At 39.2% G+C, this 21,398-nt stretch overlaps 2 gene segments (V, D, J or C); both read right to left on the bottom strand.

Moving 5' to 3' along the window:
- LOC103112879 (T cell receptor beta constant 2-like) overlaps nucleotides 1–7,291 on the bottom strand; it is a 119,082-nt gene extending 111,791 nt beyond the window's left edge. Inside the window, 2 exon segments of the C gene segment in view lie at nucleotides 4,281–4,580; nucleotides 7,228–7,291. Of these exon segments, the coding sequence occupies nucleotides 4,281–4,580; nucleotides 7,228–7,276 (349 nt within the window).
- A 6,168-nt stretch (nucleotides 7,292–13,459) lies between these two features.
- On the bottom strand, nucleotides 13,460–14,726 carry LOC132539946 (T cell receptor beta variable 16-like). The segment is given in 2 exon segments: nucleotides 13,460–14,289; nucleotides 14,492–14,726. Coding segments are annotated over 2 exon segments (414 nt in total).
- Nucleotides 14,727–21,398: the final 6,672 nt, after the last annotated feature.

The raw sequence follows: 21,398 nt of genomic DNA, 5'->3' as shown, positions 1-21,398 counted from the left end.
ACCTGCGAAGGTTAGATTGAGAAAGAGGAATTAAGTTAGTGGATGTAGTCAAGGTTACTGATCATCTGGCTTTGAACCAGGTAGGTCCAGTAAGAGTTTTCTAGATGTGCTATATGCAGAGGAGACACTATGTACTGCTTGTTTAAAAGCTGTTCCCGTTCATGTTACTAGAGTAAGTTTGAATTTGTGGTGCTCTAGCCAGAAGTAAACATTCTAACACAAAGATTTATTTTAGTAAAGAATGATGATTTTTTTTGTTTGTTTGCTGGGCTGGATGTCTGCACTATGAATCCACTGCTCTGGTGGTCCTTTTTTTTTTTTTTTTTCATAGGACAGAGAGAATTTGAGAGGTAAGGGGAGATAGAAAGGATGAGAGAAAGACAGAATGCTCATGAAGTATTCCCCCTGTAGGTGGGGAGCGGGACTTGAATCCGGGTCCCTGTGCACGGTGATATGTGTGTTTAACCAGGTGCGCCACCACCCAGCCCCCCAAAACTATAATTTTTCTAATTTTAAAAATATTAAGTATTAAAGGGATAAACACAAGGTTTTTTATGCTAAAAACTTAGATTTTATGTACGTGGAAGATTATACTGATGGATGCTCGAGGATGGAGGAACATGATGAGATTTAGGTGGTTAGGAAGATTAGTCTTTTTGTGAAATCCTGACACTGCACTGAGTGTGTTGATTATAGAAACAAAGATTTATCTGGGGAGTAGATAAAAACTATCAGATGGGGAGTCGGGCTGTAGCACAGCGGGTTAAGCGCAGGTGGCGCAAAGCACAAGGACCGGCATAAGGATCCCGGTTCGAACCCCGGCTCCCCACCTGCAGGGGAGTCGCTTCACAGGCGGTGAGGCAGGTCTGCAGGTGTCTATCTTTCTCTCCTCCTCTCTGTCTTCCCCTCCTCTCTCCATTTCTCTCTGTCCTATCCAACAACAACAACAATAATAATAACTACAACAATAAAACAACAAAGGCAACAAAAGGGAATAAATAAATAAATAAAAATAAAAAAAACAACTATCAGATGGCAGAATTTACTTGAGAGACTGAGTGAATAACACATGCTTGTAGAAGTTAGAAAGGAAGGGAGTAAATAGAATAATTGTTATGCAAAGAGGCTCTCATGCCTCAGACTCCAAATGTCCCAGGTTTCTTGTATCTCCATAAACCAGAGCTGAGTAGTGCTCTGGTAAAAACAACAAACAAACAAACAAACAAAATTAAGAATGAACATGGGCTGTATATATAGGGTGAAAAGAGACATAAATGTGTTACAATTATTTTTTCAATGTTGTCCACTTATATTTCAGTTATTCAAATTAGCCAATCAGAAGAGTAAACTGAGTGTTAAAAATTATATCTTGTCTGTAACCTCCATAGAAAAAAAAGTGTTTAGTTGTTGTCCTAAATGGAATTTTGGCTGAAATTAGAAATCAGGGTAGAAAATAGAGATCTAAGATTCAGTGTTCCCTGAGTCAGGCGGTAGCGCAGTGGGTTAAGCATACATGGTGCAAAGCACAAGGACCAGAGTAAGGATCCCAGTTCGAGCCTCTGGCTCCCCACCTACAGGGTGTCTCTTCACAGGCGATGAAGCAGGTCTGCAAATGTCTATCTTTCTCTCCCCCTCTCTGTCTTCCCCTCCTCTGTCCATTTCTCTCTGTCCTATCCAACAAAAATGACATCAATAACAAGAACAATAATAACTACAACAACAATGAAAAACAAGGGCAACAAAAGGGAAAATAAATAAATATATTAAAAAAACATAAAAAAAGATTCAGTGGTTCATACCTCAGGCCCTATGATAAGATCATGTGCATTATCTATCTTAGAGACAGAGACAGTATGGAGATAAGTACTGTCTCAAGAATTTCTTATTTATGTAATTGTTTTTATTTATTCATTCTATTTGGTATGACAGAGAGAAATTGAGAGGGAATAGGGAGATAGAGATAGACAGAGAGAGACCTGTAGACCTGCTTCACCACTAGTGACCCGACCCTACCCCACCCTGAAGGTGGGGACCAGGAGCTCAATCCCAGATCCTCACACATTGTTGCATGAACACCTAGCTGCATGCACCCTCAAAATTAATTTATCATCAGCAAATTCCACATACTGGGGGCTAGGCAGTGGCTCACCTGGTTAAGTGCAAGGATCTGTGCAAATATCCAGATTGGAGCCCCTGCTCCCCACCTGCCGGGATGGGGGCCATGCTTTACAAGCAGTGAAGCACATCCTCAGGTATCTCTCTTTCTCTCTCCCTTTCTTCTTATTTATTTATTTTCCCTTTTGTTGCCCTTATTGTTTAACATTGTTATGGTTATTGATGACTTTGCTGTTGGATAGGACAGTGAGAGGAGGGGAAGACAGAGTGGGGGAAGAGAAATACAGACACCTGCAGACCTGCTTCACCACTTGTGAAGCAACTCCCCTGCAGGTGGGGAACCCGGGGTTCAAACCGGGATCCTTACTCCTGTCCCTGCCCTTTGCACCACATGTGCTTAACCCACTGCGCCACCACCAGACTCCCTCTCTCTTCCTTTCTATCTCTCCCACCCCTTTCAGTTTCTCTTTGTCCTATCAAATAAAATGGGGGTGGGGAGTATTGTTTTCGCCGGGCTATGTTGTTTTCGCCGGGCTGGCTTCATGGGTGGGTAACAGATGACCAGGGACTCATGGTTGAGCTGTAGGTGGTATCTCTTTATTCATGCAGGACGCAGCGCAATCTATACCAAGCTAGGCTAAACTCTACTAAAACGAACAATGTTGTCTTTATATATACTTCCCAAGTAGGATGTGAACAGGATGTGACATAGAGAGGGTGGAGAGAAAAGTGACTGGTGAAAATCAGAGTGTGACAAGGAGAGGGGGCAAAGCAAAAACATATCATGAAACAGTGGGGCTCAAACCAATGCCCTGGAGGGATGGTGGTGCTTGTTAACAGCGGTTATGTAAATAGAATGAAGTGGTTATGTAAATAGAATTGTGTTAATAGAATAGGGGGGATTTAAACCAAAGAAACAGAAGGGGTTTTAAAAGCATACCAACAGGGGAGTACAGAAAAAAAAATGTTTGCCAGGAGTGAAGTCATAGTGCCATTACCAAGCCATAGTGATGATCCTGGAAGCAAAAAAATAAAATAAAACAAAACAAAATAAATAAATAAATAACTTACCTCTTCCTCCTCCTGCTGTCACTTTACCCCCATATATTAGAAATCAAGAAGTTGCACTAAAGAATACTTAGTTCATGGAAAATATGAATATTTTTCACTCTATATCTTGAGAAAGCAGAGATGAAGTAAGGTGAAGAAAGGAGAGGGAGAGACAATCAATTATTGCTTCTCCATCCATGGAGTTACCTTAATTCTGTCCATGGTGCTGCCATGTGGTGTCACAGACTGAGCCCATGGCTTCACATAAGACACAATGTATCAGTGTGTGCACTCTACCCAGTAAGACATCTGCACACAATCTGCACAACCTGAGCTTTTTAATTTACTGTTTTTTGCTTGTTTTACCTTGGGTGAATAAGCCACAATTTCCTCAAATTTTTCTTACACCTGTATCTGAAAATTGAAATCCCTCTCTCCCCCTCTCCCTCTCCCTCCCCCTCCCCTCCCCTCCCCCTCCCCTCCCCCTCCCCATCCCCCTCCCCCTCTTCCTCTCTCTCCTCTTGCCTCCAGTGTTATCAGTGGGGCTTGGTGCCTGCTTTACTACAAATAAAGTGCTCCTGGAGGCCATCTTTTCCAATTTTTGTTGTTCTCTTTGTTGTCCTTGTCATAGCAGCTGCTGCTGTTGTTGTTGGATAGGACAGAAAGAAATGGAGAGAGGAGGTGAAGACAGAGAGGGAAGAGGAAGACAGACCCCTGCAGACCTGTTTCACTGCCAGTGAAGAGACTCCCCGCAGGTGGGGGGGGGGCAGGAGCTCAAACCAGGGTCCTTAAGCTGGTCCTTGTGCTTTGCAGCCATGTGTGCTTAACCCTCTGCGCTACCACCTAGCCCAAAAATTAGAATTTCTCTTAGAAAACATTCATACATGTATTATGGCACCTAGTTTTATGGATTATTAACCAGGAACAAAGACTTAAATTACATTATAAAATGCATTTCAGAAGGTTATGAATTGGAAGGGGGCATCAGAGCAATTGTATTATCACAATCCTAGAAAGATATTTCTTTTAATCAAGAGCCTGGGATCTTGAGGTGAGAAGCGCCTTAATTCTAGGTGTGCTTCTTTTTGGTTCAAGGAGGATGTGGCATTGTGGTGCTGTGGATAAACTGCTAGCACAGAAATACACAGATGTCTGTCTGGGGCTGGAAGACTCCACTGTCAAGGAAAAATTCTTCAAGTCCTGTCTAGAGACACTGTACCCCTCAGAGGCATCTCCTTTGTCAGTGCTTTGGGGACCAGCTGAGTAATAGATCAACTGCAGTTCACCTCCTGGGTCTTGGCGATACCAGTACATTGAAATGTGATCCGTATCCTGAGAACACTGTAGAGTTAACTTCTTTTCTGTATCTATGACCCTGTGTCTTGGAGACTGTGTAACTGCAGCATCCTTGAGGTCTGTGAAAGAAAGAAGATAATAGAAAAAAAAAAAAGGTACTGAAGACAGTCTGGGGAGGGAAAACTGGTGGTGCTGCAATCAGAAAGAAGGATTTGGCTGTTGGAGTCTGAGACTTACCTGCTCTGATGAGACAGATGAAGACAAAGGAGAGGACTTGCTTGTTCATAGCAAGATGAGGTGAGGAAGGCTGCCTGATGCTTCGATAAATTCAGTCAATGACACAAATTATTTTCATCTACTTCCTGGAAGAAAGACCATGCCCTTTTCTCTCTGTTCTTGAGAAAAGAATGGGAGGTCTCTGGCCAAATAGAATGCGATGGTTAAATGTCACAACTGTTTATGCTGTCCCTTTGAACATTTAGCATGGCAGATTTCTTCCCTGAATTTAATAATTTCTCTCATATAATCTATCCCATTTTGTTATGATGGATTTGCATTGTTTGAATATTTACAGAGCAAATACATTGGGTTTAATGTTGCTTTCTGGACCCTGGAGGATGTTCTCTGTACCCTTCTTTTAGAAATAATTTCTTTTTTATCCCAATGCTCAACTTGAAATTCCACTCTATACTGATTTTGTCATTCTTGATCATTAATAGAATTACAATTTGACCTCAATTATAGACTCATTCTCTAAGCCAAAAGAGCTCAAAATAAAGCTTCTAATTGTAAAAAAAAAAAAAAAAAAAAAAAAAAAAAAAAAAAAAAAAAAGGGAAGAAAGAGAGATTTCACACTATATTCTCTAGCAAGTCCAACAAGGTGCCTTCCCATGATGGTCATATGAGCTTTAAATGCTTCCCTTACAATAACTGTGTCCTTCTGACCTTGATCTTCTTCCCTCAGCTTGATTCATAAAGGAGAGAAGGTGCTAGAAGGAATGGGGCAGTCAAAAGCAGACATACTTAAGAAGCCAGAGTGGGTGCCTTTGGCACATTTAGATTTGGGTGGGGTGTGGTAACTTATCCCACCAGAAGTTCCACTAGTCAGGTCTGTGTAATCTCTGTTTTCCCTGTTCCTGTGATCACTGTTTTGCTTTTGAGAAAAATGCTATTATGGGGGAAAAAAAAGGCTTTTTATGTGAAGTTGTAAGAAGCTACTTACCATTGATATAATGGACCTCAGTGTTATCAATGTGGCTTTCTGATATTTAACATTATTTTAAGTTTTTTTCTTTTCTAAATTCTAGGGCATTTGAGGATGTGGCTGAGAATTTCTGTAGATAGGCCAGAGAACTCACTTACTGGGTAGGATGCCTGCATTGCCATGGACTTTTTGGTGAGTTGGGACGTTGGACATGTATGATTCATTGCTCCCGTACTGATTTTCTTTCTTTCTTGTTAACTAAGAATCAGACAGAGAGAGGGGGAAAGGGAGTCATATACTGATGATATTGAGGCCCACAAAGGGGTCTATTTTGTTGTTCCTGATAGAGATGACCAATAACAATAGAGAGAGGGATCTATTCAAGGTCTAGGCCCATCATTTGTGTTGGGGAATCTCAGCACTCCCTGACTAGGGCCCCAGCCGATAGGGTGACCTGATAGTGACTAAAGAATCATCTTTAAAGTATGCCAGTCTCTTGCCCTTACTCAGCTTTTGCAGTCCTTACTTTGATAAAGCTAGCTTTGGAGTGAGTGAGGGAAGTGTAATAGGAAAGAGGTGAGGAGTGTATCTAAGTCTAAGTAGACACTATTTCATTATGAACTTTATACTGACCTACTGCAGACTATTGTTTCAGGTATATATTTTGCCCTAGTTTATGGATACATGTGAATATATGCTCTATCTCACAGGATCTGGTATATATGTAGGTTTTGGGCTTTGTTAGGAAGTGACCACCTGAAATGGAATTAGAGAATCCTGTGAAAGGAAAGGTCTCACCCAAGTGATGAAGCTGAAGGCTTGTCATTCCACACCTGATGTCTCTGGACACAGTCTGAAGTGAAGTATGCTGAGGTGGTACTCTTTGCAACTAATATAGGCCTACAAAATGGAGACCCCTCAACTCTTCATCTGCACTATTCCAGACTTTAGGTTCATGATTAGTCAACAAGTTATTTGACTTTATATGTTAACTCTCTTTTTAGCCACCAGGTTCCAGATGCTACCATGATGCCAACCAGACTTCCCTGGATAGACAACCCCACCAATGTTTCCTGGAGCCCTGCTTCACAAGAGCCCTTACCCACTAGGGAAAGAGAGAGACAGGCTGGAAGTATGGGTCAACCTGTCAACACCCATGTTCAGTGGGGAAACAATTACAGAAGCCAGACCTTCCACCTTCTGAACCCCATGACCCTGGGCCCATACTCCCAGAGGGATAAAGAATAGGAAAGCTATCAGGGGAGGGGATGAGATCCATAGATCTGATGGTGAGAATTGTGTGGCTCTGTACCTCTCTTATCCTATGGTTTTGTCAATGTTTCCTCTTCATAAATAAAAAAAGGAAGAAAGAAATAGGTCTTCTTCTAACTGTCACCAGCAGACCACAGGTGGTTCCCTGTGATGTCCTACTCTCAAACATCCACTTCCTACTAATGGAAGAAGTTCTTTTATTCCCATCACAGAGCAACAGTGACTCTAAAGGTCAATGCAGACTGGTAGCTTATGATAAAGGGCTAGTAAACTGAGAACACAGGACTCACCAGTTTCCAGGAGCAAAAGGACTAAATAGCAGAGAAACCTGAAATCCATGGTGGCAAGGATACAGCAAAGGGAGGAGAATCTTCACACCCCACCATCCTGGTGGAACAGATTGTTCTGCAGTTTGTGTTCAAGGTACTGCTTCTCTTGACTGGGCAAAAACACTTCCTGGTATCAAGATGAAAGCTTTTATCTTTTTTTTTTAATTTATTTATTGGGGAATTAATGTCTTACATTCGAAAGTCAATACAATAGTTCGTACATGAATAACATTTCTCATTTTTCCATATAACAACACAACCCCCACTCAATCATCTTTCTTAGACCTGTATTCTCGCCCCCGCACCCCACCCCAGAGTCTTTTACTTTGGTACTATACGCCAATTCCAGTTCAGGTTCTATTTGTGTTTTCTCTTCTGATCCTGTTTTTCAACTTCTGCCTGAAAGTGAGATCATCCCATATTCATCCTTCTGTTTCTGCCTTATTTCACTTAACATGAATTTTTCAAGGTCCAACCAAGATCGGCTGAAAATGGTAAAGTCACCATTTTTTATAGCTGAGTAGTATTACATTGTCTATAAAGACCACAACTTGCTCAGCCACTCATCTGTGTTAGACACCTGGGTTGCTTCTAGGTTTTGGCTCTTACAAATTGTGCTGCTAGGAACATATGTGTACATATTTTTTTTTTTTTGGATGTGTGTTTTGGGAACCTTAGGATATATCCCCAGGAGAAGAATTGCAGGATCACAGGCTAGGTCCATGTTTAGTCTGTGGAGTGTTCTCCAGACTGTTCCCCAGAGAGGTTAGACCAAATTACATTCCCACCAGTGATGCAAGAGGGTTCCTTTGACCCAACAACCGCTGTAGCATTTGCTGCTACTACCTTTTCTGATGTGTGACATTCTCACAGGAGTGAAGTGGTATCTCATTGTCTTTATTTGGATTTCTCTGACAATCAAAGACTTGGACCATTTTTTCATACGTTTTTCCACCTTTTGGATCTCTTCTGTAGTGAATATTCTATCCATGTACTCCCCCCAATTTTGAATGGGGTTATTTGTTTTCTTGTTGTTGAATTTGGAAAGCTCTTTATATATTCTGGTTATTAGCCTCTTGTCTGATGTAAGGCATGTAAAGATCTTCCATTTTGTGAGGGGTCTCTTGGTTTGGGTAGTGATTTCTTTTCCTGTGCAGAAGCTTTTTAATTTGATGTAGTCCTATGGGTTTATGCTTGCCTTAGTTTTCTTTGTAACAGGATTCTTTTCATTGAAGATGTCTTTAAAATTTATGCGGAAAAGAGTTCTGCCAATACTTTCCTCTAAGTATCTGATAGTTTCTAGTCTTACTCCAAGTCCTTAATACACTGAGAATTTACTTTTGTATTTGGTGAAATATAGTGGTTGAGTATATTTCTTCTGCATGTTTCAGCCATTTTTTCCAGCACCATTTGTTGAAGAGACTGCTTTCCCCATTTAATAGTCTGGGCACCTTTCTCAAAGATTAGATTTACATAGGTATGGGGTTTTACTTCTGGGCTCTCAGTTCTATTCCACTGGTCAGTGTTTCTATTCATGGTACTGACCAAGCAGTTTTGATGACAATGGTCCTATAATACAGTTTGAGTTCTGGGAGTGTGATGCCTCCATTTCTGTTCTTCTCAAAATTGTTTTGGCAATTCTTGGTCTTTTCTGGTTCCAGGTAAACATATTTAGCATTTGTTCTATTCTCCTATAAAATGTTGTTGGGATCTTGATGGGGATAGCATTAAATCTGTATATGGCTCTAGGTAGTATATTCATTTTGATGATGTTAATTCTTACAACCCATGAACATGGAATATCTTTTCCCTTCTTTGTGCCTTTTTTAATTTCCTTGAGAAGTGACTCATAATTTTCAGTATACAAATCCCTCACTTCCTTGGTTAGGTTTATGCCTAGATATTTTTTGTTGTTGTTGTTGCTATAGAAAAAGGAATTGATTTCTGGATTTCAACTTCTTCTAACTTAGTGTTTGCATAGAGGGATGCCACTGACTTTTGAATGTTAATTTTGTAGCCTGACACCTTACTGTATTATCTGATGATTTCCAAAAGCTTCTTACTGGATTCCTTAGATTTTTCTATGTATACTATCATGCCATCTGCAAATAGGGAGAGTTTGACTTCTTCTCTTCCAATCTGTATCCCTTGAATTCCTTGCTTCTGCCTGATTGCTATGTCAAGTGTTTCCAACAGTATGTTTAGTAGTAATGGTGATAGTGGGCAGCCCTGTCTAGTACCTGAGCTGAGGGGAAATGCTACCAGTTTTACACCATTGAGTTTGATGTTGGCTGTAGGTTTGCTATATACAGACTGCACTATCTCCAGGAATTTTCCATCTTTTCCCATTTTTGTGGTGTTTTGATCATAAGGGATGTTGTATTTTGTCAAAGGCTTTCTCTGCATCTATTGATATGGCCATGTGGTTTTTGGTCTTGCTTTTGTTGATGTGGTGGATCATGGTGATTGATTTACATATATTAAACCAGCCTTGCATGCCTTGGATAAACCCCACTTGGTAATGATGAAATATCTTTTTAATATAATGTGAATCTGGTTGCCTAGAATCTTGTTCAATATTTTAGCATCTATGTTCATCAGAAAAATTGGTCTGTAGTTTTCTTTTTTGGTTGTGTCCCTGTCTGCTTTTGGTATCAAAGTGCTGTTGGCTTCATAGAAGCTGGAAGGGAGTATTCCAGTGTCTTCAATCTTCTGGAAGACTTTTAAAAGGAGAGGTACTAACTCTTCCTTGAAGATTTTGCAGAATTCATTTATAAAACCATCAGGTCTAGGACTTTTATTTTTGGGATGGTTTTTGATAACTGTTTCAATTTCATTAGCTATGATGGGCCTGTTCATGTTATCTAGTTCCTCTTTACTTAATTTTGGAAGTTTGTAGGTATCTAGGGAAGCGTCCATTTCTTCCAGGTTCACGAGCTTGGTGGCATAGAGTTGTTCGTAGAAGCCTTGCATGATATGTTGAATTTCTGCAGTCTCTTTTGTGATATCTCCTCTTTCATTTATGATCTGACTTATTTGCGTTTTCTCCCTTTTTGTTTTGTGAGTCTGGCTAAAGTTTTGTCAATTTTGTTCAGTCTTTCGAGGAACTAACATTTACTTTAGTTGATCTTTTGTATGGTTTTCTTATTTTCAATGTTATTGATTTCTGCCCTAACTTTAGTGATTTCTGTCCTTTTGGTTGCCTTAGGGTTCCTTTGTTCTTCTCCTTTTAGGTCTTTAAGATGTGCAACAGGCTATTTATTTGTGCCTTTTCTTCTTTCCTAATGTGTGCTTGTATGACAATGAACTTTCTTCCCAGTGCTGCCCTAGCTGTGTCCCAAATATTTTGATAGCTTGTGTCTTCATTTTCATTGAACTCTTGAAACATTTTGATTTCTTCCTTTATTTCATCTTTGACCCAGTAGTTGTTAAGTAGTGTAGCGTTGAGCTTCCACATTTTGGGACTATCACTAATCTTTTGTTGATTATTAAGTGTTAGTTAAATTCTACTGTGGTCTGAGAAGATGCTTTGGATGATTTCAATGCTCTTGAATTTGCTGATGCTGTCTTTGTTGCTGAAACTATGGTCTGTCCTTGAGACTGACCCATGTGGTCTTGAGTAAAATGTGTATTCCAGTTTCCTGGGATTAATGACTCTAAAAATGTCCAATAGTTGGAATTTGGGTGGTAGTATAGTAGGTTAAGTGTACGTGGTGTGAAGTGCAAGGACTGGCTTAAGGATCCAGGTTCGAGCCCTCGGCTACCCACCAGCAGGGAAGTCAATTCACAAGTGGTGAAGCAGGTCTGCAGGTGTCTTTCTCTCCCCCTCTCTGTCTTCCCCTCCTCTCTCCATTTCTCTCTGTCCTATCCAACGATGGCATCAACAACAATAATAACTTCAACAATAAAACAAGGGCAACAAAAGGGAATAAATACATAAATAAATAAATATTTTTAAATGTCCAATATTTCAAGTTTATCTCCTCATTTAGCTCCCTCGTGTCTTTATTGATTTGCTGCCTGGATTATCTGTCAAGTAGAGAGAGTGGGGTGTTGAAGTCCCCTTCTATGAGTGTGTTCCTGGTAATATATTGCTGTAGCTCTTTCAGTAGACATTTGATGTATTTAGATAGCCTCACATTGGGTGCATAGATGTTAATAATTGTTAAGTCTTCTTGATTGACTGATCCACTGAGCATTAAGTAGTGTCCACCCCTATCTTTTTAAATTTTATTTATTTTATAATCTATTGTGTCAGATATTATAATAGCTGTTCCTGCCCTTTTTTGTGGGCCATTAACTTGTATGATATTTTTCCATCCTTTCACTTTGAATCTCTGTTTGTCTTGTTGAGTTAGGTGGGTTTCCTGTAGACAGTATATTGTTGGGTTGTGTTTTCTGATGCATGTTCCTACTCTGTGCCTTTTAATAACTGAATTCAGGCCACTGACCTTTACTGATATCAAAGATTGAAGATATTTTAATGCCATTCTTGTAGATTTTTAGAGTATTCTTGTATATGGCTTATTTATGGTGGTCTTACTGTTTATAGGAGAAATTTCAGAACTTTTTTCAGGCCAGGCTTAGTGATAGTTGATTTTTTCAACTGTTGCTTGTCTGAGAATGTTTTTATGCCTCCATCTAGTCTGAATGACAGTCAAGCAGGATACAGTATTCTTGGTTGAAAACCTTTCTCATTGAGCACTCAATAGATATCTTGCTATTCTCTTCTGGCCTATAGTGTTTGTGTGCAGAAGTCTGCTACTAATCTTATGGGTTTTCCTCTGTAGGTGACTCTTTGTTTTTCTCTTACAGCCCTCAGGATCCTTTCTTTATCCTTATTCCTTTCCATTCTAAATAGGATGTGTCTTGTTGTCTTTAAGTTGGGGTTAATTCTGTTTGGGACCCTCTGACCTTCTTGAACCTTTATGTCTTTTATGTTATGTAGATTAGAGAAGTTCACAGCTATTATGTCCTGAAGAATGCTTTCTTCCCCTCCCTGTATTCTTCTGGTAAGCCAATAATGCATATATTATTTCTTTTGAAATCATTCCATATCTTTATGCAACTCACATCATACAAAGGACTAGCAGCCAAAATAGATAAAGACCTCATTAAACCTAACACACACACACACACACACACACACACACACACACACACACACATACACACACACACACACTCAGACACTTATATGGCTCAAGGGCATGGACAGAATTGTCAGTGAGGAAGAGATCAACATACCTATGAGAAAATCATCAAACTCACTGATTATCAGAGAATTACAAAGACAGTAGTTAAATACCCCTTAACACCTAGGAGAATGTCATACATTGGAAAAGACAGAGACAATATTTGATGGTGAGGATTCATGGGAAAGTAATTTTCCTGCAATGCTGGTGGGGATGCAAATTTGTCCAATCTCAGTGGCAAACAGTCTGAAGACATCTCAGGACACTGCCAGTTATGGACCTTCTCTATGACCCAGCAATTCCTCTCCTGGGAATTTACTCAAAGGAAATAAAAACACCTATCCAAAGAGATATATGAACACCTGAAGTCAGAGTAATATAGTTCTTCATAGTAAGAACTTGAAAGCAACCCATGCTGTTGAGCAGCAAATCAGTGGCCAAGAAAGTTGTGGTACATATACACAATGGAATACTATGCAGCCATTAATATAAAGAAATAATTTACAATATTTTGGTCAGACTGTGAAGGTAGTATGTTGATTATGTCAGAAAGAGAAAGAACAATACTACCTAATAATCTCACTCATAGTGGAATTTAAGAAAAAAGACAATAAGGGAAAAGTATAAGCTGAAACTTGGAATGGGTGTGGTGTATTGCAGGCAGAAAAACAAATGACTCTGAGGAAGGAGGGAAGGGGTAAGGGATGCAGGGACTCTGAGGTCATGTTGTATTATGGGGAGGGAGCCCTAGATTAGAGGAGCAGGTGTCTCCCAGACAACTATCAATGGGAGGTGAGAAGATGTGCCTATGTGTCAGAGACTGGACTATAAATTATTAACCCCCAACACAGATATAAATAAATAAAATGAGTTTTGAAAAAAAAAAAAAGCTGGAGCAATGCTAAGAGATAATATACAAAGACCTCAATAAAGGATCTTGGTGGTGAGCAAAATCATTGATTTCTTGATTGTTTTTCTGATTACATGATTTAAAAATATGTCAAGAGAACTGAAAATCATGCTTAGAATGAATGTTTTTTTTTAATTGCAGGTATGTTGCAACCTCAATAGCATTGCATTTAAAAGGTGCAGGATGGCCCCATTATCCAAGGTGGAGAGTTGCTGATTTTCGAACTAGGTTTTTAAGGTAGTAAAATCTCTGAGAAGCCATCATGAAACCCATATAGAGTTCCTGGTGTAGTCCAATGACCTGTCCATTATCCTTGTCCACATATGTATTTGTTAGAAATTATCAAACTCATGAAAAATGGTTCTGAATATTTTCTCTGCTTAATATTCTGAAAACAGGGAAATCTGAACCTGCTTGGCACCTTTCCTCCCTTGGACCCTGGGGTCTAATCCTTCATTCCTCTTCACCTAGAGTTGTCATTTGCACAGTTCCCTCTTGGTTTATACTCCAGTATTTCGAATGGGGCCTCTGCTGGCTCCAGCCCCTTAATAGCCTACAAACTACTTGAGTTGCTCCATGATGAGTTTGTGGTCTGAGAAGAGCTAACATCTAGCACTGTGGATTGGCTGCTGGCACAGAAGTAAGATGCTGAATCCTCTGCTTCAGCAGACTTGATTTCCAGACTGCAGGGCAAGTTTTTGGGACATTTGGCTAAAAATTTCTCAACATATGTTTCAGTTTTATCAATAATATCTTCACTCTGTAAGTACACCAAAAACTTCAACTCTCCATGCAGCTTTTGATGGTACCAATAAACATGAACGTGGGATTTCATGGGGACACAATTCATCATTGCTTTCTGTTCTTTTCCTTTGACCAGATATCTAGGACTCTGGATAACCTCAGTGCTTGCAGAGCCTGTGAGGGAAAAAGATAGAAAGTGTTAAAAAAAAAAAAAAGACAGAAAGAAAGAGAAGAGAAGAGAAGAGAAGAGAAGAGAAGAAAAGAAAAGAAAAGAAAAGAAAAGGGGAAAGAAAAAAAAAGAAAAAAGTGCCCTAAGGAATCTGCTATTGTACCACCCAAGGCAGGCAGCCTCCAAGTTCACAACAAAAAAACTTACATGCTCTCCAGCAAAAAAGACTGATGCAGAAGAGAAATCGGAAGCACATGGTGGTCTTGGAGGAGAAACAGTGGCAGGTGACCTTTCCTCCTAGGCTCCCTCATCCCTTTGAGGACTTCGCTGTGACAAGAGTGACTGACATACTCTTCACTGAAAACCACATCTCATAGCGTGTGGGAGTGCAGGAGGTAGTAACACCGAGTGTGAATTTCAACTTCTGTTTATTTTCTTCTTGGGTTCTGCTTTTATAAAAAAAACAACTATTTTTAAATAAAATCATATACACAGTGTAATGTATTTTTAAAATGCTTTATTTATGTCTTTGCTTATTTGGAAGAGAAAAACACACCATTACTCTGTTATATGTCAGCAACTGAACTTGAAACTTCATGTGTGTAAATCCCATGTTCTACTACTGAGCCTCCTCCCTGTCACTGTGGTCTCCCTTTTTCTATTTAAATCCCAGATTATTTGGGACCAGGCCAGGGCATACCTGATAAAGCACACATGTTACAACGCACAAGGGCAATTTCTTTCTTTTTTATTTTTGATATTGAACAAGAAAGATATAGGGAAGGAGAGAGAGAGGGAGAGACAGAGAGAGACAGACAGAGAGAGAGAGAGAGAGACCTGCAGCACTGCTGCACTGCTTATGATGCTTTCACCCTCAGATGGTCTCTGGGGGCTTTATTTAGTCTGGCAGCATGCACACTGCATCCTGTGAGCTACTACCTGGACCCTCTTTCTCTTTAAAAATTATCTTTTCATGGCTGGGGAAACAGCATAATTGTTAAGCAAAAGAATTTATTTAGGAAGATCTGAGGTCCCAGATTTGGTCCCTGGAAACTCCAAAAATGACATGAATGCTTTGTTCTTTCTACCTTTCCCATCAACAAAGTAAAAATGGTCTTTCACTTATCATGAGGAGATAAGAAATTTCTGCCATGTGTCAATAGGCATATTTTAAACTATTAAACTCCTAAGGAAATGAAAATAAATATATTTGGTATTTAAATTATTGGGTGCTAGTATACAGAAATAAACTGACTTTTTTGGTATTTATATTGAATTTGCTAAAGCCATCAACTTTTATTGTCAATATTGTACTTCTTTATATTTCTTTGATTTTTCCCTTCTAAATTGCAATCAACCAAAAACAATTCCTGTCAGATCAAGGGTCAGGCATCACTGGCTGAAGAGAGGTTCAGGGAGGGTAGGCCCTTAGCATGTGAAAGAAAATCAGCCAGAGCCAGGGAGAAAGAGGTGGAAGGGCTGCTAGCCAGCTCCCACTTTTACTGTTTTCTGTATTGTCCAGGGAGGGAGGAGGCCGCCAGGTTTCCCAGGGCTGCCAATCCCAGGCCCTCAGGCCCCCATTCCAACACACTGTCCTCTCTTCTGTCTTGTCGTCTATTTCCATCTGCTTTCACTGCCCCTGTGTATTCTTTGCCCAGCAGTCTTTGTACTGATATCAGGTGCATCACATCATTGACAACAGGTATAGCGGTGCTGGGTGCAAAACACAGACTTGGAGCCAAAGCTAAATGCGGGCTTCGAGTTAGGGTATAACCCTGTCCCGAACAGTAGTCACTTACTTTTTCAATTTATTTTTTTCTGTTCCTATTCTAATGACTGGGAATTCAGCTTGGTGTTGAATATAACTGGTGCTATTACTCATTTAATTATCAATTATATATAAAGCAGATAACCACAGGCTATCTGGAATACAGTATATATAGGAATACTGAAAATGTTCTGAGGGATAAAAAAAAAAAGATAGAAAAAGAGATTCCATTATTTCAAAAGCCTATTGACACCCCATGACATACGGAAATAATTCCCTCAAGAAATACTTAAATTATCTCACCTAATATACCTAGAGAAGTACTTACCAACTTCTCTTCAGATGAAAGAATAGTATGTTATTAGTTATTTAATAATTACAGGATTGTAATATAACAGTAGTACAATTCCCCTCCATACTTTTTTTTTAATTAGTTCATAAAAGGCCAACACCACCCCCTGGTGGCAAAAGAGGTAATTTTACTTGTGCCCATCATTTCTCCCTAACTTCACTTTGGGTGAGAGAAGCTTCTGGGTTCTAGGTGGAAGGCAGCAGCCAGATATCTCAATCAGGAAACAAGTAATACCTGGTGTGGAAACTACATATAATTGTTATTAGTGGAGAAAACGGATGGGTCTGGAGGTGATTATGCTTAGCTAAGTAAGTAAAGAGATGAAAGACAACTACCAGAGGGTCTCACTCATATGTGGAAGCTAGAGAGTTGATTTACATGAATTTGCCAAAAAGGAAACAAAAAAATTCTAAACATAACAGAGGTAAGCAAACTGTGAGATTTATGAGGACGCTAGTAGTTATCTTTGTGATGTGGGAGAATGGGAATACGGAACTTTGGTGGTGGGTGTGGTGTGGAACTGAACTATACATCATAAACTATCTTGTAACAAGCTATTAATAAAAAATATATTTTTTAAAAATGTTGTCTGTTATTACTTGTGCTATTTCTTGGTCATTAATCTTAAAGTGACAGCTGACTCATTGGTGCAATTTCTCTTCTCAGTCCCTTCAAGGGATCATTCAAGGTGGGTATGCATCCTTAATCTTTTTCCTAAGTTCTCTGCTATGTATTTTATGCTCTATTATCTTAGAAATGCATGCCATTTTCACCTTCAAATTATATGCAATGTTTTGACATTTTTTAAAGTCATAACTTACACATACAGCAACTCCTTTGTGCTTACATACAGGAGGAAAATGTTTCAAGTTCTCTCCAAGGACTCTTCTCTCCGCTTGATTCTCCTCAGCAATCTGACTATGGGAGTCATTTTTAGTTCTCCTCTATTCACTCTCAGATTTAGTCATTGACCAAGTCATATATTTTAATGTTCTTGTATATCTGTAAATACCATCCTTGTTCTTTTCATATTTTTATTGGGAGGATATATGGTTTACAGTGAACAGTAAATACAGTTGCTGTTACATGTATAATTTTTCTCAGTTTTCTGCAAAATAGTTAGCCCCCCCACAGCCTGCCTAGGTCCTCCTCCACAACCATGATGCTCCTCCATCCTCATTGTTGAAACCAACAAGTACTAAGTACTAAGGTACTAAGCTCATGCTACCAACCAAGGTACTAAGTTCCTGTCTTTATTTCATGTATCCACAACACATCTTTTAAAAATAATGGTTCATCTAATTTGGCTTTAATTTGCATATTTTTAAATTTTATTTTAATTTGCATATTTTAATTTGAATTTTTGGCTTTAATTTGCATGTTTTTTAGTGATTAGTGATAGTAAACCCCCTTTTTCTAAGCTCTATTGAACATTTGGTGGTAGTGCAGCAGGTTAAGTGTACATGGTGTGAACATTTGCATGTTTTCTTTGGAGCACTTTTGTCAAACTAAGATGAGTTGATTTGATGTTTATCATTTTGTATTAAGATGAGTTGATTTGATGTTTATCAGTTTTGTATGAGTTCCCTCAGTATTTTTGAAGAGTATTTCTTTACATATGGCTAGCAAGTGTTTTCTCTGTATCAGTTAAAACTACAGGAATTAATATAGTATATGCAAACAGAAACAAAAACATATTCAGAAATAGAACAAAATAGAAAATCCAGAAATAAACCCATGTATATAGGACCAACTGATACCTGACTAGGGTGCCTCACACGGAGGAAAAGTAGTTCTTGAACTGTGCTGGAAAAATTAGATATTTAAATACAAAAATAGACCTTTATCTGATATCAAACACAGAAAACAATTCAAAGTGAATTAAGACTTAAGTGTGAGACTGGGATCATAGATCAACCTGCTAACGCTGATGTCCAGTGGAGAAGCACTTACAGAAGCCAGAACTCTGACCCTCTGCACCCCTGAAATAATTTTGATCCATGACCCCAGTGGGGGAAACATGATAGGGGGAAGATGACCAGAGGGCTCTGAACTCCAACTCCATCAGGAACTGGAGAGAGAAGAGGGAAACTAGGAGAGGGACATTTGGATGCAGTAATAAGTGTATGTGTAACTTGGAAAGGAAGAGAAGACGGGACCCTTAAAAATAAAGGACCAATGTATGCAAATGGTTGTAGAAATAATAGTTGTGTGGAGTTGTACCCCTCTTATCCTATGGTTTTGTCAGTGTTTCCTGTTGGGAAATTGCGCAGATGCAGTCACATCCACCATGTTGTCCCCTCAGGATATGTCAATTCCCTATTTCCAGAGTTCCTTGTTTCCTAGCCAATCCGGTCCCAGCTTGTCACTTCCAGAATTTCTCCCATAAAAGCCCTTCTGCTTCTTCCCCTCTCTCTCTTTTGCCTGCTTTTCACCTCCGTGACTGGTCGCAGGGAAAGGTTGTTGGCAGTGGGAGGCGGTCATTTTGCTAGCTCCACGTGGCCTGAACCACTGCACTCTCACCTAACTCTGAGGTGTCCCTGTGAATAAAGATTTGTGTTCCCTCTCTGCTCTGGATCTCCTCTCTCTCCTCTGCATTGCAGCCCGACAGTTTCCTTTTTTATAAATATTTTTTTTTAAATAAAAGCAATAATAGTTGACCCATATCTGCAGCCTTAGGAGAACTGCTATAGCTTACAGCAGAGCAATTGGGGACCCAGCACTCTGGTGGTGGGAACAGTGCAGAGTTGTGCCTCTTTCATCTTGTAATTTTGTAAAGCAATATTCACTCATATAAATGAAAAAGTGTGAGACCTGACATTGTAAAAATCCTCAAAGAAAACATATCAGAAAGTAAAATACAGAAGTGGGATGTAAAAGCAAAATGTTTATTTCCCTAATAGATTGTAAATTTCTGGCCATTAAAAATTGAAAAGTAAAGCTATTGAAGAGATTTTCTACTGGGCTTTCACATTTTACTCATGACGTAATAATATAATACTTATTTGCTGTCTCTTAAGATTTTAGCTCTCTGCTTGAGTGAAGGAATCTTTCCAATATCTGAAACATCTCTAGCCCTAACTTTTGAATACTAAACCCAGGGATTGTTATTCACAAGCAAGGAAGTGCTTCAAAGTTGAATGCTGGGGAGTCAGGCAGTAGCTCAGCGGGATAAGTGCACGTGGTGCACAGCCAGCGCAAGGACCGGAGTTAGGATCCCGGTTCGAGCCCCTGGCTCCCCACTTGCAGGAAGGGGAGTCGCTTCACACACACACAACACACACACACAAACACACACACACACACACACACACACACACACACATCAGTAATAATAATAATGCTCTTACAAGATCCCAGAAGAAGCAGGAGAATCAGCATCTTCAGGTATTAACCTAAGATACACTTCGGATACAGTACCACACCACTGTTCCCAAATCTTTTCTCATTAATTGAAAGGGTCTACAAATGATTCCAAGATACTGAGGATGCTTGGATATGCCCCCTAGTGGGCATATTTGCCAGTGAGGAAACACTGTGTACTGTCAACAGTGATCAGAAAGACCTGGTTGATGGTCTAACTCAACTACTAATTTTACAGAAGATACGCCAAGACAACAGTCATCAAAATAAATGTAACACATTTCTTGGTCTTTTATAAGGAATGTAATATAGGGTTTGGAGATAGCACTGCAGTTATGCAAAAGTCTTTCATGCCTGAGACTCCAAGGTCCTAGGTTCAGTCTATAGCAACATCTAAGACCACATCTGAGAATGTTCTGTAAATAACATGGACAAAAAATAACAAGAAGGAAAATAGGAAAGGGAAGGAGAAAAGGAGGAGGAGAAGGATGAAAAGGATGAGGAGGAAAAGGAGAGGAAGAATGTTCAGCAGAAAAGTAGTGTATGTCTGGAAATAAATTAAATTACTGCTATTATAGTAAAGCACATAATAATCTTCTCTATGCCTTATCTTCAAAGTAACCAATATTCACACGGTTTTTAGTCACTCACACTATCAGGCGATGCTAGACATTTTAGGATAGAAATCCAGTATTTCTTTATACTGGCAGCAAGGATTCAATTATATCATCTAAATGATATATTTATCCCATGACTACATCAAGCCAGCTCTTTTCACATTGAAGGGATTAATACTCCAGTGACACCTTATTACAGTCTATATGTTTCTGTGAAATAGACCAGGTGGTTTGCTTGCAGTAGTAATTAATATAGGCTGTGTTAGCACTCTGGGTCCAGGGAAATAGGTTCTAGGAGATGTAGAAAAAATTCTTCCTTGAACATGAATTGCACTTGTTTTAAGTGATTCAGACTCAATATATAGCAACTTCAGAGACCGAATATTTTTCTCTAACATACTATAATTGCATTTTTATGACAACCTCCCAGTTTTCATAAAACCTCCCAGTGTGCTTTCACTTGATATTTTGTTTTATGTATTTATGTATTTTTGTCTGTGGATGTAACATAGAAAGATAAGACTATAATTTTATCTAGAAAAATATCTTTCTATTATGGTGTCCTATATTTTTATAGTGTCATATATTTTTATAGTCTGTATTTTATAGTAAAAATATATATCTTTATTCCATTTGAGAAGTGCCAGTCCCTAGAAATATACTGTGGATATTTTATTATTTAATGTAAATTTGTTATTTTAATTTTTTAAGTTGTATTTGATAGGATAGAGAGACATTGGGAGAGGAGACAGAGCAGCAGAGAGAAAGAAATGCTTGCAGCAATTCTTCACCTCTTATGAAGTTCCCTTCTACAGATGGGAACAGGGGACTTGAACCTGCATCCTTGTGCATGGTAACACGTGCACTGAATAAGCTGTGCCAGTAACCTACCACAATGATAGTGCCAATTTAACTAACAAATCCATTTTTCAGAAATGTCTTTCTGATGTAGATACTTCTTAATTAGAATTAACCTCAAGAAGAATGTTTGTAAGCAATGCAACTGCTCTAATG

Source organism: Erinaceus europaeus, chromosome 8, assembly GCF_950295315.1.
Source record: "Erinaceus europaeus chromosome 8, mEriEur2.1, whole genome shotgun sequence".
NCBI classification, from domain to species: Eukaryota; Metazoa; Chordata; class Mammalia; order Eulipotyphla; family Erinaceidae; genus Erinaceus; species Erinaceus europaeus.
The sequence above is the reverse complement of the archived record's forward strand: the minus strand, read 5'-3'. Positions and strand labels throughout refer to the sequence as shown.